Here is a 13,120-nt window from a genome sequence, read left to right on the forward strand (position 1 = left end):
CCCATTGTCATCATTTCAATTACCTAGCAAATTTTTTATTTCCCTTCAAGCAAAACAACTTGAGAGATGGCTTCAATTGGTTTCAATGCTCAACAAATCATCCTCTTGGTTGCTTTAGGTGCTTCTCTTTTGACTGTCACTCGAGCTGCGACGGTGATCGTCGGAGGCTCTGAAAACTGGCGTTATGGCTACAATTACACCGAATGGGCGGCCAACACTGCACCTTTTTACTTCCATGACACCTTAGGTACTTCATACAAAACTAGAGCTAATTTAGCATTGTTGGTGCACTTAAAAAATGCTTTTGCTAAGTGCTTTCTAAATTATTTTTAAACTCCAAAAGCAACGTTAAATACACCCTAAACACCATTATTTATTTAACCATTTGTCTACTTGCTGCCGCACAGTGTTCAAATACGAAAACAGCACCCCACCACACAGTGTTTACTTGCTGCCAAACTTGTGGAGTTACTCGACCTGCGATTTCAGCAAAGCAAAGCTATTGGCTAATCCAACACAAGTGAAAGGTGATGGGTTCGAATTTGTGCTGAATCAATGGAGGGTTTTCTATTTTGCTTCCGGTGAAGCTAATGATTGTAAAGAAGGGTTGATGAAGATGGTTATTGTCCCTTGGCCACGTTTTTAAAAAAAGAATATCATGTGATATATATGGATAGATATTATTGTGTCTTTTATTAGAATGTTTCAATCATTGGGGAGAGGATGATATATCAACCATGATTGAATATATATAATAAATTGAGGGTTTTATCATTGGGAATAAAATTGTTGTATGTTTAGTATGCATTTTGTTTTTGCTTTATATTAATGTACTTTATAAGTGGTGAAGTATTGGTGTATGTTTTTTGTTAAACAAAAGGAATTGAGTTTCTTTTTCCTCTTTGAATGCAATCATATGAGTATATATATATATATATTTCCATCTTAACCATACATTTTTAGTAGATTTCTATTAGTTTTCTTCTTTGTTGAATTTGAGTTCTTGTTTTGGGCATTTGGATGATTTCGAATTTGGATTAATTTTAATATGAGTTGAATGAACTTGGGTTGTTAATTGTTTGTGATAAATTTTGAGTTGGGTTAGGTACTTAAATTTGGATTCTAATTGATCAAATTGAATTCTTGAGTTCAGGCCAAAATTGACAAATTATAGACACAACTTCAAGTAAATTTTGCTTTGGTCTGAACCTAAATCCGAACAACTAGCAATGGCAACAGGGTTGCATGAGATGATTTTTTGCTCCCCCAAACCTCGATTGTATTTAAAAGCTTAATACTTGAATTTGACGTCGAGAAAAAGAAAAATTCAACTCCTACTAACCCGTCATAAAATATTAAATAATTTCTTACATTATACAAGATTAAATAAAATACATATTATCAAATCTTATCAAATTAAAAAAAAATCAAATATTTTATATAGTTAAAATGTTATAATGTCTCATAAAAGTTTAAAATTTCTAATTAAAATGTTATAATTGTGTTAGGAGGCGTTCGTTCTAAGCTTGCAATTCCCCAATATTGTCAAACAATAGGTGTAAGGGGAACCTTCACTGAGGGGTTTTTGTGATTCCTATGATTACTTTTCAGTGGTAGCTAAAACTTTTGAAGGATCATGCCCATATCTTTGATGAGATAATTAAGGAAAACATGAGTCGTATGGTTTGTCACAATCAAGATAACTTTGGCCATCCCAACACCTTGTGTTCTTCTAATGGGGGAATAAAGTTGTCTAGTATTTCACCTAGATGTGTTTCGAGCTTTGGGAGACATGATTCTTAAAGGGTAGAGATATGGTTCTTCACTCTTTTCCATGGACGAAGTCAATAGTTGGTACAATATCTGTGGTTTGATTATTTACGACAGTCCACACACTATACAGGTGCTATGAGCCCTTAAGGATATTTTGTAGGTACTTGGTAAACTCTAAATAGAGTGTTTTAGTCATGCTAGGTCTTCTGTTTTCTTTGATGGAGAGGTGAGAGTTTTGTGAAAAGTTTGGAGTTTGTTGTAGGCCCCATCGAGTAAAGATTAACGTCTAGGTTTAAAAGAGTACAATGATGAGTGTTATAGCCCCACTCGCGTTAGGAAATGTGGCAAGCAAAAAAGATGCCTGAGTAGTAAGCTTGCCACCAGTGAGCTGGGAGGTCACCTGTAAGCTCACCCTTTTAAGATGACCACTCGAGTAATGGATGGTCTAATCTTCATTGGGAACATGAAGTTGTTGGTCACCAAACATTACATTGGCTCAACTGCTTTATCCCATCAAGTCAGAATGAATGACAAAATCTGTCTTGTCACAAACATTTTTGTCCCATCAAAAGCATCCCCTCTACGCGCTGCATAATGATGGCCAAATGGCTAGTCCAACACGTTAACATCATATTGCACATGACCTTTTCCTATAAATACCTCCAGGAATGATGAAGAAAGGATCGTCTGAACTCGAATAGCCTAACAAATTGGTCCTCATTCAACTCTCGTAAGAAAAACATATATCGAAACAATCGGTCAGAAGGATATATTCCTTTCTTACGAGACATGATAAAAACACCAACAAGTAGCCACCAAGAGAAACCCATCAATTAACCTAGTGCCACGTGGAAGTTGTACAGAGCATCTCGAATGAAATCCCAGAGGGGACCCTTCCGCCAGTAAAACCCACTTCAAGTAGGAACAACGAAAGGTAGAATCCTAGCCTCCTGCTAGTAGAGTCTAGGCAGAACACTTCACTAACATGATGCGACCCTTCTAGGATACTAAATTTGTACTTATGATGCTTCGCAAGTAAATTGCTACATAAAAATAAGTTCTTCATCTCTCGATAGGTCGTTGAACACTGATAATTGAGATTGACAGCAGGCTCATCACTACCTCTTTCAAACCTCATTGTAGCAGCTCAATCAAGCTTCGTTGTAACCGTTTTTTTACTTTTAGCCTCTTCTTTGACGAAGCACGGCCAATACAACCACCACCTCTTCCCTAAGTTTTGCTAGATTTTTCGTCTCCCCTAGCCATCTGTTAAGCATATTGTTAACAAAATGTTGAAAATAAATTTGATAACAAGAAAGAACAAGAACCGCAAAGTGAATTAAATCAAATTGAAATGAAACGAAAAAACTAAAAAAATGCGAAAATCATTCCAGAAAACCAACAAAGACTAGTAAATAGCCAACAATAGTTGCAAAAATTTTAAACATAAAAGGAGGCAAAACAACTTTGAAGAAGAAAGCCTAGAATATATAGGCTTGTCTCAGAGAATGTACCGTTTCGAAGGATAATCAACATCCAATGGCAACTCACCACTTGTCTCAAAATGTTGTTGTTCATCATTATCACAACTCCTTAGAAATGCAATCCTCAGAGTGCATTTAGGGTAGAATCTCAAACGTTTAGATATAACATTTTATCATAAAGTAAAGCCACCATTTGAACCAACCTAAAAAGAGAGAGTTATCGTATCAGAACATCTCGAGAAAGGCCACTTTATAACCCTTCTCTTGACTCAAATGGGGAAATATTGTTATACTCCCACTAGCGTTAGGACACAGTAGGCAAAAAATATGCTTGAGCAATAAGCCTATCACCAGCAAACCGAGAGGTTGCTTCTCACCCTACCGAGATGACCACCTAAACAAAAGATGGTCTAATCTTTTCATTGGAAACATGAAGTTGTTGGTCACGAAACATCACTTGGGCTTAACTAATTTATCCCATCAAGTCTGAATGAATGATAAGATTTGTCTTGTCATAGACATCCTCGTCCCATTAAAGACATCCCCCTCACACGCTCCGTAATAATGTCCAAATGACTAGTCCAACACATTAACATCATCTTGCACGTGACCTTCGTATATAAATACCTCTAGTAACAATGAAGAAAGGATCAACTCTTGAAGAGGACCAAGGCTATATTCTATTGCATACCTTCAACTCCCAACCTTAGCACTCTCTTCACCTTCATTCTCTATAACCTCCGACTCTCCGCCCCGATTGGATGAATCGACCTTCGTAACAATCACCACTACCTCCTATGCACTCCCTCTTTGTCATACACTGTATCAACAATGAGTAATCTAATCATGGGGTATCCAAGGTGACTAGTCATACCAAAGTCTTATTTTAGGGAGTTGATGCTAAAAAGTTATAAAGGGACAAGTGTTATTCTTCCTAAAAATTTCCTCGAGATTCATTGAGTCCCCTTTTTATTAAGCTCCGATAGCTAAGTGCTCACACATGTGAAGATTACTTGGTCCCTTCAATGAAGCAAAGGCTATTCGATAAGGCCTCTAATGGGCCATGCCGAGGCTCAGTTCCAAAAAATTTTCAAGCTCCACAAAACTCGTTTTACTAGTCAAAAATTAATAAAATATTAAGTATACATTTTTAATTGGCATTTTATATATTTTATATTTAAATTAAAAAAATATTTTTTTATTATTCAGGCTGAAATCAAGTTGAACAAGTGAATTAATCGACCCATGAACATGTCTAATCCGCAAATGATTTTTATAGCAATATAACAGGTATACATACTACAAATATAAAACAAATACAAAGAGTATTCTAAGGAGTATAATATTAATCTTGAAAATCTAATAGACGAAGCGAAACAAACATTTATCACAGTTGTTTTATTCCAGTTTTCTTAAAAAAATCTCTTCATCCAATAAATCTATAATATCATCTCAATTCCTCGAAATTACAACATTTTAAACATGCATGCCAAAAGTTAATGCTCTAATGTGGGTCACTGCTTTGATTGATTAATTGAATTTTTTTATTTGAAATTAAGCTGTAATTCGAAAAATAATTTCACTAGTAGTTTGTTTTGTCTTTTGAAACAAAGATCACTACAAAATTCTTACAATAAAATAAAACAACTTGATTTACCATAGCCCTCGAAGTATCAACCCTAGGCCCCCAACTTGATGATGGAAAAATAAATCGTTCTATCTTTCCGATTTATAGTTAATATCATCCATGTTTTCTATTGAAATTTTACATTTGTTGAGAAAAAGGCGGACTCTTTTTGGAAAAGTCCTCAGATTGTCGCCTATCAAGAGCAGATAAACCTCTTACCGGATTGGTATTGTTTTTAGTGAGGATTTGTCTCCTGACTTTATGGAGAACCTGAGTACTTAAGGCTACTTAAAAAGATGATGGATTCAATAGAGAGAGAGAGAGCATCTCGTCAAACTGAACCGTGCGTGGTGCTTGATCACCTTGTCCCCTTCCAAAGAAATGTGGGCATTTGCACTTAGTAAAGTTTAAACCTGTGCCTTATTCCTTGAAAGGTGGTTTTCAAGTAACCTCAAGCGCTCCAAAAAGTCGAGAGGCAATCTTCTATTGAAAACAATACTAAACCGTTGAGGAGTCCCTCAACAACATTCATACAATCATGCAATTTAAAAAAAAAAACAAATTATTATGAATTCAAGATAAAAAAATTCTAAAAAAAATACTAAATTAAATTTTTTGAATTATAAATTTATTCAACTTTTTAATTACATAAATTAAATTTCAAACTTCAAAATATAAAAGGTTGTAAGATGTTCAATACTTTTTAATATGTTTATTTTGTACTTATTTTTTTGAACATTAATTTCGTTAAATAGGAGATAATGCGCTTCAACGCACTCGAACCCACGTCCTCTTACACTAGCAATAATACCAATGTCAATTAAGCTTAGACTCAATCGTCAATTTTAAATTATAAAGTTTTTTAATATTATTTCAAAGAAGTAAAACATAAGTAAATTATATATATGATTTTGTTTGTAAATTGAACTTGGAATATACTCAAAATTTTAAATTGGTCCTTAAAGTCCTTTTTAGTCAAAAGTCATATTTAAAGTATCAAAATTGATCTTTTACAAATTAATATGAAAATTAAAAGTATAATTGTAAGGACCAAATTATGAATCAACCTTGTATGCACGTGAACCCTACTTTCGTACTTATATGTCGTCACCTCGAATAAGGAGAAATTCTCATTGTTTTGCCCCCAAATCTTTTTCAAAATTTCAAAGCAATTATTAACTAAATAAAAATTACTTAAACTCAATTAGTATCAATATTATTATCAATATAGGAGGATGTGGGTTCGAGTATGCTGAAACGTATTATTCTCCTATTATCGACCATTCTAAACACTATATAAAAAATACCTTTAAACTAAAGCATATTTATTTCATAAAAATCTTAAAATTTTAAAGTAAAAAACACACACACACACAAAATCCACCATATTAACATCAAATACAAATTTAAAACCCCAACAGAATACATAAATAACTTTTTTATCAAAGTAATTGAAAGGCCCCTGTATTATAGAGATTGGATTAAATTAGTCTTTTATTATTAAATGAATTAATTTAGTCCCTATACTATTAAAAAGAATCAAACAAGTTCAAATTGTAACAAAGTTATAAAAAATATCTTAAAAATTATTATTTTCAATTAAAATTCAATTCTAAACAAAAGATTTAATTTACAAAATCAGAAAAAAACTTTATAATTATCAACTTTGTTAAACAATAAAGGTTAACTATATTTCAAGTTAACATTATTTGATTATTTTAAAAGTACAAAGACTAAATTAATTCATTTAATAGTATAAGGACTAATTTGATCGAATTCCTATAACATAAGGACCTATCAAGCAAATTCACCTTTCTTTTCATCAATGAAGCTTCGATGTGTTACTTGATAATGTAGAGCTCATATACTCTCTAACTTCGCTGGCAATCACACCCTTCATCGCATCCCAAAACTCTGCCGTTACTCCCTCTTCTCTCCTCCCCTCCACCGTCAACCCCCCACCACTCCCCGGCGGCGAAAGAGTCAACGCCGTCAACACCTCCTCCTCATCCACCACCACAGATCCCTTCTGTTCCTTTTTTTGCTCCCTTGCTCTCCTCTTCAACGTCGAGTTCCAATGATTCTTCACAGCATTATCCGTCCTCCCCGGCAATAACATAGCAATAGTAGCCCACCGATTACCATAAACACCGTGAGCAGCCAATATAGTCTCATCCTCCGCTTTTGTAAATGGACGGTGTTCAACATCAGGACTGAGCTGATTACACCACCGTAACCTACACGATTTCCCTGAGCGACCCTTTATGTATCGGCTTATCAATGACCAGTTCCGAGCACCGTATCGTTCAACAAGACGAGTTAAAACCCGATCTTCTTCAGCACTCCATGGACCTTTGATCCTTGATGACTCCGATGAGGATGTATCGGATGATGATGTTGATGATGAACACCCATTCATTGCTAATGAAAATTGGTAATGAAGATTATGGGGAATTTGAAGTGGGTTTTTTAAGTTAAAGATGGAGATTTTGAAAGGAAAGGGTGCATGAATGTAGTAAGGCAAGTAGCGAGTGGGTACTTCCAGGAAATAGGGTTATGGCTCTTTTTCTGTAAGGGGGGGGCGGGGGGATCTAAGGAAGGTACGTCTAGCAGATGATGAGTACCCTTTGGCCCTAGGTTTTATTTGTTGACATTTTCATTTTGTTTTGTAAAAGATCTGTCTTGTCATTCTGTTTTGTCCTTATTTGTTAATTTTACCAATTTAGGTCCAAAATTTAATTTCTCTCATTTGGAATGTTGAGAATTTTGACATAAAATAACCTTATATATCATGAGTTTAGGTTTTGATGATTGAACTATTCGAAAGTTTTCATTTAAGCCACTGAATTATTTAAAAGTTTTTTTTTTATTTAAGCCATTAGATTGTTAAGTTCATTTAAAAGTTTGGCTAGCAAACTCCATGTGACAATTCAACAATTGATATGGTGGATTCGTACCCATCAACGAGTAGAAGAACATATATTAGATCCAAGTTAATCTGGCTGCTAGTGTCGAAGATCAAAGAAGAAATTTATTTAAATTTTGGTTTACAGATTGATGACATTCAAAGTTGTTTCATTAAAAAAAATTGAATTGTAAAAGAGGAGAGGAAGAAGAGCTTTCAGTTGGTGTAGGTAGTGCGAACAAATAAGGCCATACAGTAATGATTTTAACAACCTAATGACTTAATTCAGGGGCAAAGTTAGAAATTATTTTTTGGAGGGGTCAGAATTAAATTTTATATTTTTATGAGAGTTAAAATGCAAATTTTCCATTTTAATAGCCTATATGTTTATATTTTTTAGAGGACTAAATCAAAATTTTGTCAATTTAAGGGGGCCAATGTACAAATTTACCTATACTAACTTAAAATTTTTATAAATTATAGAAAGCCAAATATCAAAATTTCCCATTTTAGAGTGGCCAGGGCCCCTACTAACCCCCTCTAATGTCACCCCTAACTCAAATAAAAACTTTTAAATAGCTCAATGACTATTTTATAACTTTTTGAAGTTAAGTGATCAAAACGTAGACTTACTATTAGTTTAGTGATCTTAAATGTAATTTACCCTATACTTTTAATATATTTGGATATTCGATAGTTTTATTGAACTCTGATGAGGATTATACCTCAATTGTTCCTTTATTGTTTCCCTGGAGATTACTTTGTGTTAGATAGCTCAAGTAATAACATTTTTACCTGTAAGTGTTTTATATCCTATAAGGCATGGGTTCAAGATCAACGTCTATACATATTGCGTATGATTCATTTTCTTAGGTACCCGACATAACACTCTCGATATGTGAACTTGCCGTCTCTTTGATTGCCTTTCAAGCACTTAGGCTTTCGGTAAAATTGGGAGACAACACCTCCAAAAATAATACCAAACTTGTTGAGGAGTCCACTAACTCCAAATGAAAGACATTGTTGTGAAAAATGCTGGTCTAAGAAAAGTTTAGATTGAAAAAAAAAAATGTGATTTAAAAGCATGGTGAAAGAAAAAATTATGGTTTTAAAATTTTATAGATGTTTGACATTGTTGTGAAAAAAAATTGATAAGAAGTTAGCCAAAGGATTGTTAATGTTAATTTGGTTTTTTTCCTTGTATGAGATTATCGATGTTTGGTAGCCTCAACGGCTTCGACTGAGCCTAAAGTTGGGATAATCGAACCCCATTTTGAGAGACAAGCTCTTACAATGATTTTTTTATCTATAAAATTCGGTAAAAGTATCATAAAGACCCTTATATTACGAGTTAGATTGTATTTTGTCCCCTCTACTTAAAAAACGAGCAAATTAGTCATTGTACATTAGATCAAAGAGTGAGATGGTCCCTTTATTAAAAATTCTGTGCGTCTCTCTTATTAAGTGATGACTTATGATAACTAATTTGCTCATTTTTTGAATAAATGAGGCAAAATGTAATCCAACTCCTACTATAGGGATCTCTATGATATTTTTACCACAAAACTCTAAATTCGAGACATAACTTAAGAGGTATTAAATTTCTTACCACCGGTTAATTTAAAATTTAAAATGTATGGAGCAAATATTAAGGGAAATGGGTGAAAAAATTAAAAATTTTCAATTTACTTAAAGTAAGGGTGTTATTGGAATTAAAGGGAAACCAAAGGATGAAAAAATAATAATAAAAATCTCGTAGACGACAGGAAAGGCAGAGCTGTTTAACACAACATTATAACAAAACGTTTTAAACGGAAAGTGGGGCCTCCCACCCTCCTACTTCTTCAACTACTTTAGTTTTGCTCGCAGCAGATTTACAGCTGTAAGTCTAAATCCATTGTCACTCAAATCAACGGCTCTCATTCAACTGGCCATAAATATCTGATTTTATTACCGTATAATGTTTTTAAAAATATTTTGTTTATTTTCTCTTTTTTTTCTCCAAGCCATTTATTTCTTATATTTTGTTTTACTTAGCGGCGGTGTCAGCTTTCGGGTTGGCTATCGCCTGCCTTTTCCCTCTCCCATCAATATTTTTTTTCCTTCTTTTCTTTCACTACACATGATTCCTCTCTTTTCAATTTGCAGCTTTATTTTGTTAGTACATTTGTTGTCTTCACAAGTTGTGATGGATAAATGACAGTCTTTCTTGAAAAGTGCGTGACTCTTCGTCAACTTCTTAATATGTTTATATTTTAAGAGTATTTTAAAATAATAAATGATTTCACATGTTGGTTTGAACCCGTGTTGTCTTAAGTTTTATATTTTTTTGTTTGTTTTTCTATTGTTTAATAAGTCTTCAGTTTTAGAAGTTTTTATCTACTCTTGTAACGCGTTTTTTAGTATTGCTTACGCATGTAATCTTAGTTTTACAAGTGATTTTAGAGATGATTTTGTTGTCGTTCTCTCTAGTTTGATGAATGCTCGATTCTTTTGTCAATTTTTGCTCGCCGCTTTGGACATCCAGGGCTGATTTCCTTATTGCATTAAGTACTTGCAATCACTTCAATATGTTGTACTTGAGTTGTGACAAAGGCAACTGTCAACATGTCATAAGGTTCTATTGATGCTGAGGCTAAAACTTTTGTTGTGTTGATAGAGCTTGTCTTTCACCATCTACGACGAGTATTTGTCATTTTCTTCTCTGAATTGTATGGTTCTATTCATTGAATGAATTAATGAATTTACATTTCAAAAATAAATCGTTTAAGTTTAGAGTAAACTACAACAGATGTTACTAAGTTATTAGTGAGTTTACATTTTTGTCACTCAATTTCAAAGAGTAACAAAATAGTCATTGAACTACTTGAAAATTTTCATTTAAGTCACTGAACTATTCGAAATATCTTATTTAAGGCACTAGCCTATTAAGGGGAGTTTTTTTTTTTTTTTAATTCTGCCTAGTGAGCTCCAGGCGATGAGCCCACGATCGATATGATAGATCAAGACCATCAATGAGTAGAAGAACATATCTTAGATCCAAATAGATTTGACAGTCGGTGGCGAAGATAAAAAAGAAAGAGTTATTTGGATTTTGCTTGCAGATTCATAACGTTCAAAGTTGTTCTATGAAAAAAAAAAAGAAACACTAAACTATAAAATAAAAGAGGAATGAGAGCTTTCGATTAGTATATGCAGTGCTATATATAATGTCATACAACAATAATTTTAACAACCTACTGACTTACATGAAAACTTTTGAATAGTTCAATAATCATTTTATAACTTTTTGAAGTTAAATAACCAAAATGAAAACTTACTAATAATTTAGTGAAATTTAGTGATCGTGGGTGTAGTTTAGACCTGTCCATGGGCCGGGCGGCCCGCCGAAATATGGGAGGGTTCGGGTAAAAATATAGACCCGAAATATGGGCTTGGGCAAAAAAATGAGGCTCGTTTAAAAAAGGGCCGGGCTCGGGCTTAACTTTTTTGGCCCGAGCCCGACCCGGCCCGGCTCGAATATAATAAATATATATTTTTATTTTTATTTTTATTTTTAAAATACTTTAAAAATATATTTTTTATTTTTTATTTTTAAAATATTTTTCTGTGTTTATTAAAAATCGGGCCGGGCCGGGTCGAGCCTGGACAAAATTTTAGGCCCATATTTCGGGCTAGGCCGGGCCAGGGCCTAAGAGTCGGGCCAAAATTTTTTCTGGGCCCGACCCAAATCCTGCCCGGCCCGGCCCATGGACAGGTCTAGTGTAGTTTGACCTAAAAATATTTCTTTTGAGTTTAATTAATTAATTATATAACAATAAACAGCAATTTCAATTTGTTAATCCTAAAAATATTTATTTTGAGTTTAATTAATTAATTAATTATATAATAATAAAAAAAATCAATTATTAAATTTTTTAAAAAAATAAAAAAGGAAGGGAACACTGTTAAATACTAAAAAGGGACAGGTCTCCACATAGGACGGGCCCCACTTCCAGCCTGTAAGAATCTCACATGATTCGAGTTGAATCCCTTTGACTTTTTGGTCTTTTTTTTTTATCCAACAACTCTCTCGTTTCACTCTCCACTACGGAGCGCGTGTCTTACTCCCTTCGTCATTGCCATCAAATTTAGAATATTTATTTATGATTTTAGTCCCTCCACTACACTGAAATTTAGGGCTTAATCACCTACATTAAATTGACATCTACTTAGAGTCACGTGAAAATTTAATCAATCATGTTCAACTAATATATATTTATAAGTCTATTTAAGGCTAAAAGTTGTTTTGATAAATATTTGACATCATCACTTTAACAAAATAACCAATGATATTATTAATTGGACCTATTAATAATATTATAAAAATATAGAACTAAATTATATATGTCAAATTTTAGTAAAGAGATTAAATATCAAGTTTCATAATAGAATAGGGCTAAAAGAATAATTAGACCTTTCCAAAACTATATATTATATGCTATATATGCATAACAAAAGAGAATAATCACAATGTTTTACTATTAAGTACTTCAAAACTTCAACATTCAAGTTCGAGTCTCCTTTATGTAAATTAAGTGAGGTGAGTTAATTTACTGAATTAATTATTTAATTCAATAATTGTAATGAATAATTCTTACAATAATTAATGACATAATTTTAAAAATTTACAAAATGAACAATTGAGCAAACAAAAATGTGTAACTATTAATTGGATTTTTTATGTTTATTTTATAATTTATGAAGACTAATCCTTTTAGGATTTGTGGCTACTGTTGTCAATAATATTTTTTACGGGATTTCAACTTGAGCTCTCTTTCTAAAAATTTAATATGTTTTAATGTTGTACTCAACACTTATTAGTTAACTGATTATCCGTATTTATCCAATTGCACTAAAAAAGGTCTATTAAGAATGTTTGAATTGGACCGGATCGACCGGTCAAATCAAATGAAATGAGAGTCTATCAAGGTATCAATCCAAAAAATTAATATAAACCAATTAAATCAGTATTTTTAATATTTTTTTAATAAAATTGGTGTACCGCTAAATTTAAAGGGCCAAGGGGATGGCTTAATTAGGGAGTATGATGCACGCGGTAGCGAAAAAAAGGATAATAATAAATTGGAGTCTAGCAATGTTAACCGGGGATTGATATTATGATTGCATCTCTACCGTACACGTGTCAGACCCACAGACATTTAGGATTTGTTTTTGGAGTTTTAGTGGGCCCATGATATTTCCAGCTGGGCAGGTAGAGAAAATCGAGGTAAATTATGATGATTTAAACTTAATTAAAAGGGTTTTATTTAATCATTTTACAGTGTCAAA

The 13,120-nt window shown here is 33.1% G+C and overlaps 2 protein-coding genes across 2 annotated transcripts; one reads left to right on the forward strand and one right to left on the reverse strand.

Annotated features, from left to right (window-relative positions):
- Positions 1 to 912, forward strand: LOC105773211 (uncharacterized). Its single transcript, XM_012594922.2, has 2 exons — positions 1 to 247; positions 408 to 912. Exons 1-2 carry the CDS (start codon positions 67 to 69, stop codon positions 644 to 646), a joined length of 420 nt encoding a protein of 139 aa, XP_012450376.1. The 5' UTR covers positions 1 to 66; the 3' UTR covers positions 647 to 912.
- Positions 913 to 6,508: 5,596 nt separating this feature from the next.
- Positions 6,509 to 7,489, reverse strand: LOC105773207 (transcription factor MYB44). The gene has a single exon (XM_012594918.2). It carries the CDS (start codon positions 7,301 to 7,303, stop codon positions 6,707 to 6,709), a length of 597 nt encoding a protein of 198 aa, XP_012450372.1. The 5' UTR covers positions 7,304 to 7,489; the 3' UTR covers positions 6,509 to 6,706.
- Positions 7,490 to 13,120: the final 5,631 nt, after the last annotated feature.

The sequence above is a fragment of the Gossypium raimondii genome, chromosome 6 (assembly GCF_025698545.1).
Source record: "Gossypium raimondii isolate GPD5lz chromosome 6, ASM2569854v1, whole genome shotgun sequence".
Lineage (NCBI taxonomy): Eukaryota > Viridiplantae > Streptophyta > Magnoliopsida > Malvales > Malvaceae > Gossypium > Gossypium raimondii.

Coding starts and splice junctions, on each gene's coding strand:
- LOC105773211 (XM_012594922.2), top strand. CDS start 67: ATGGCTTCAATTGGTTTCAATGCTCAACAAATCATCCTCTTGGTTGCT. Junction 248..407: donor TTACTTCCATGACACCTTAG/GTACTTCATACA, acceptor GCTGCCGCACAG/TGTTCAAATACGAAAACAGC.
- LOC105773207 (XM_012594918.2), bottom strand. CDS start 7,303: ATGAATGGGTGTTCATCATCAACATCATCATCCGATACATCCTCATCG.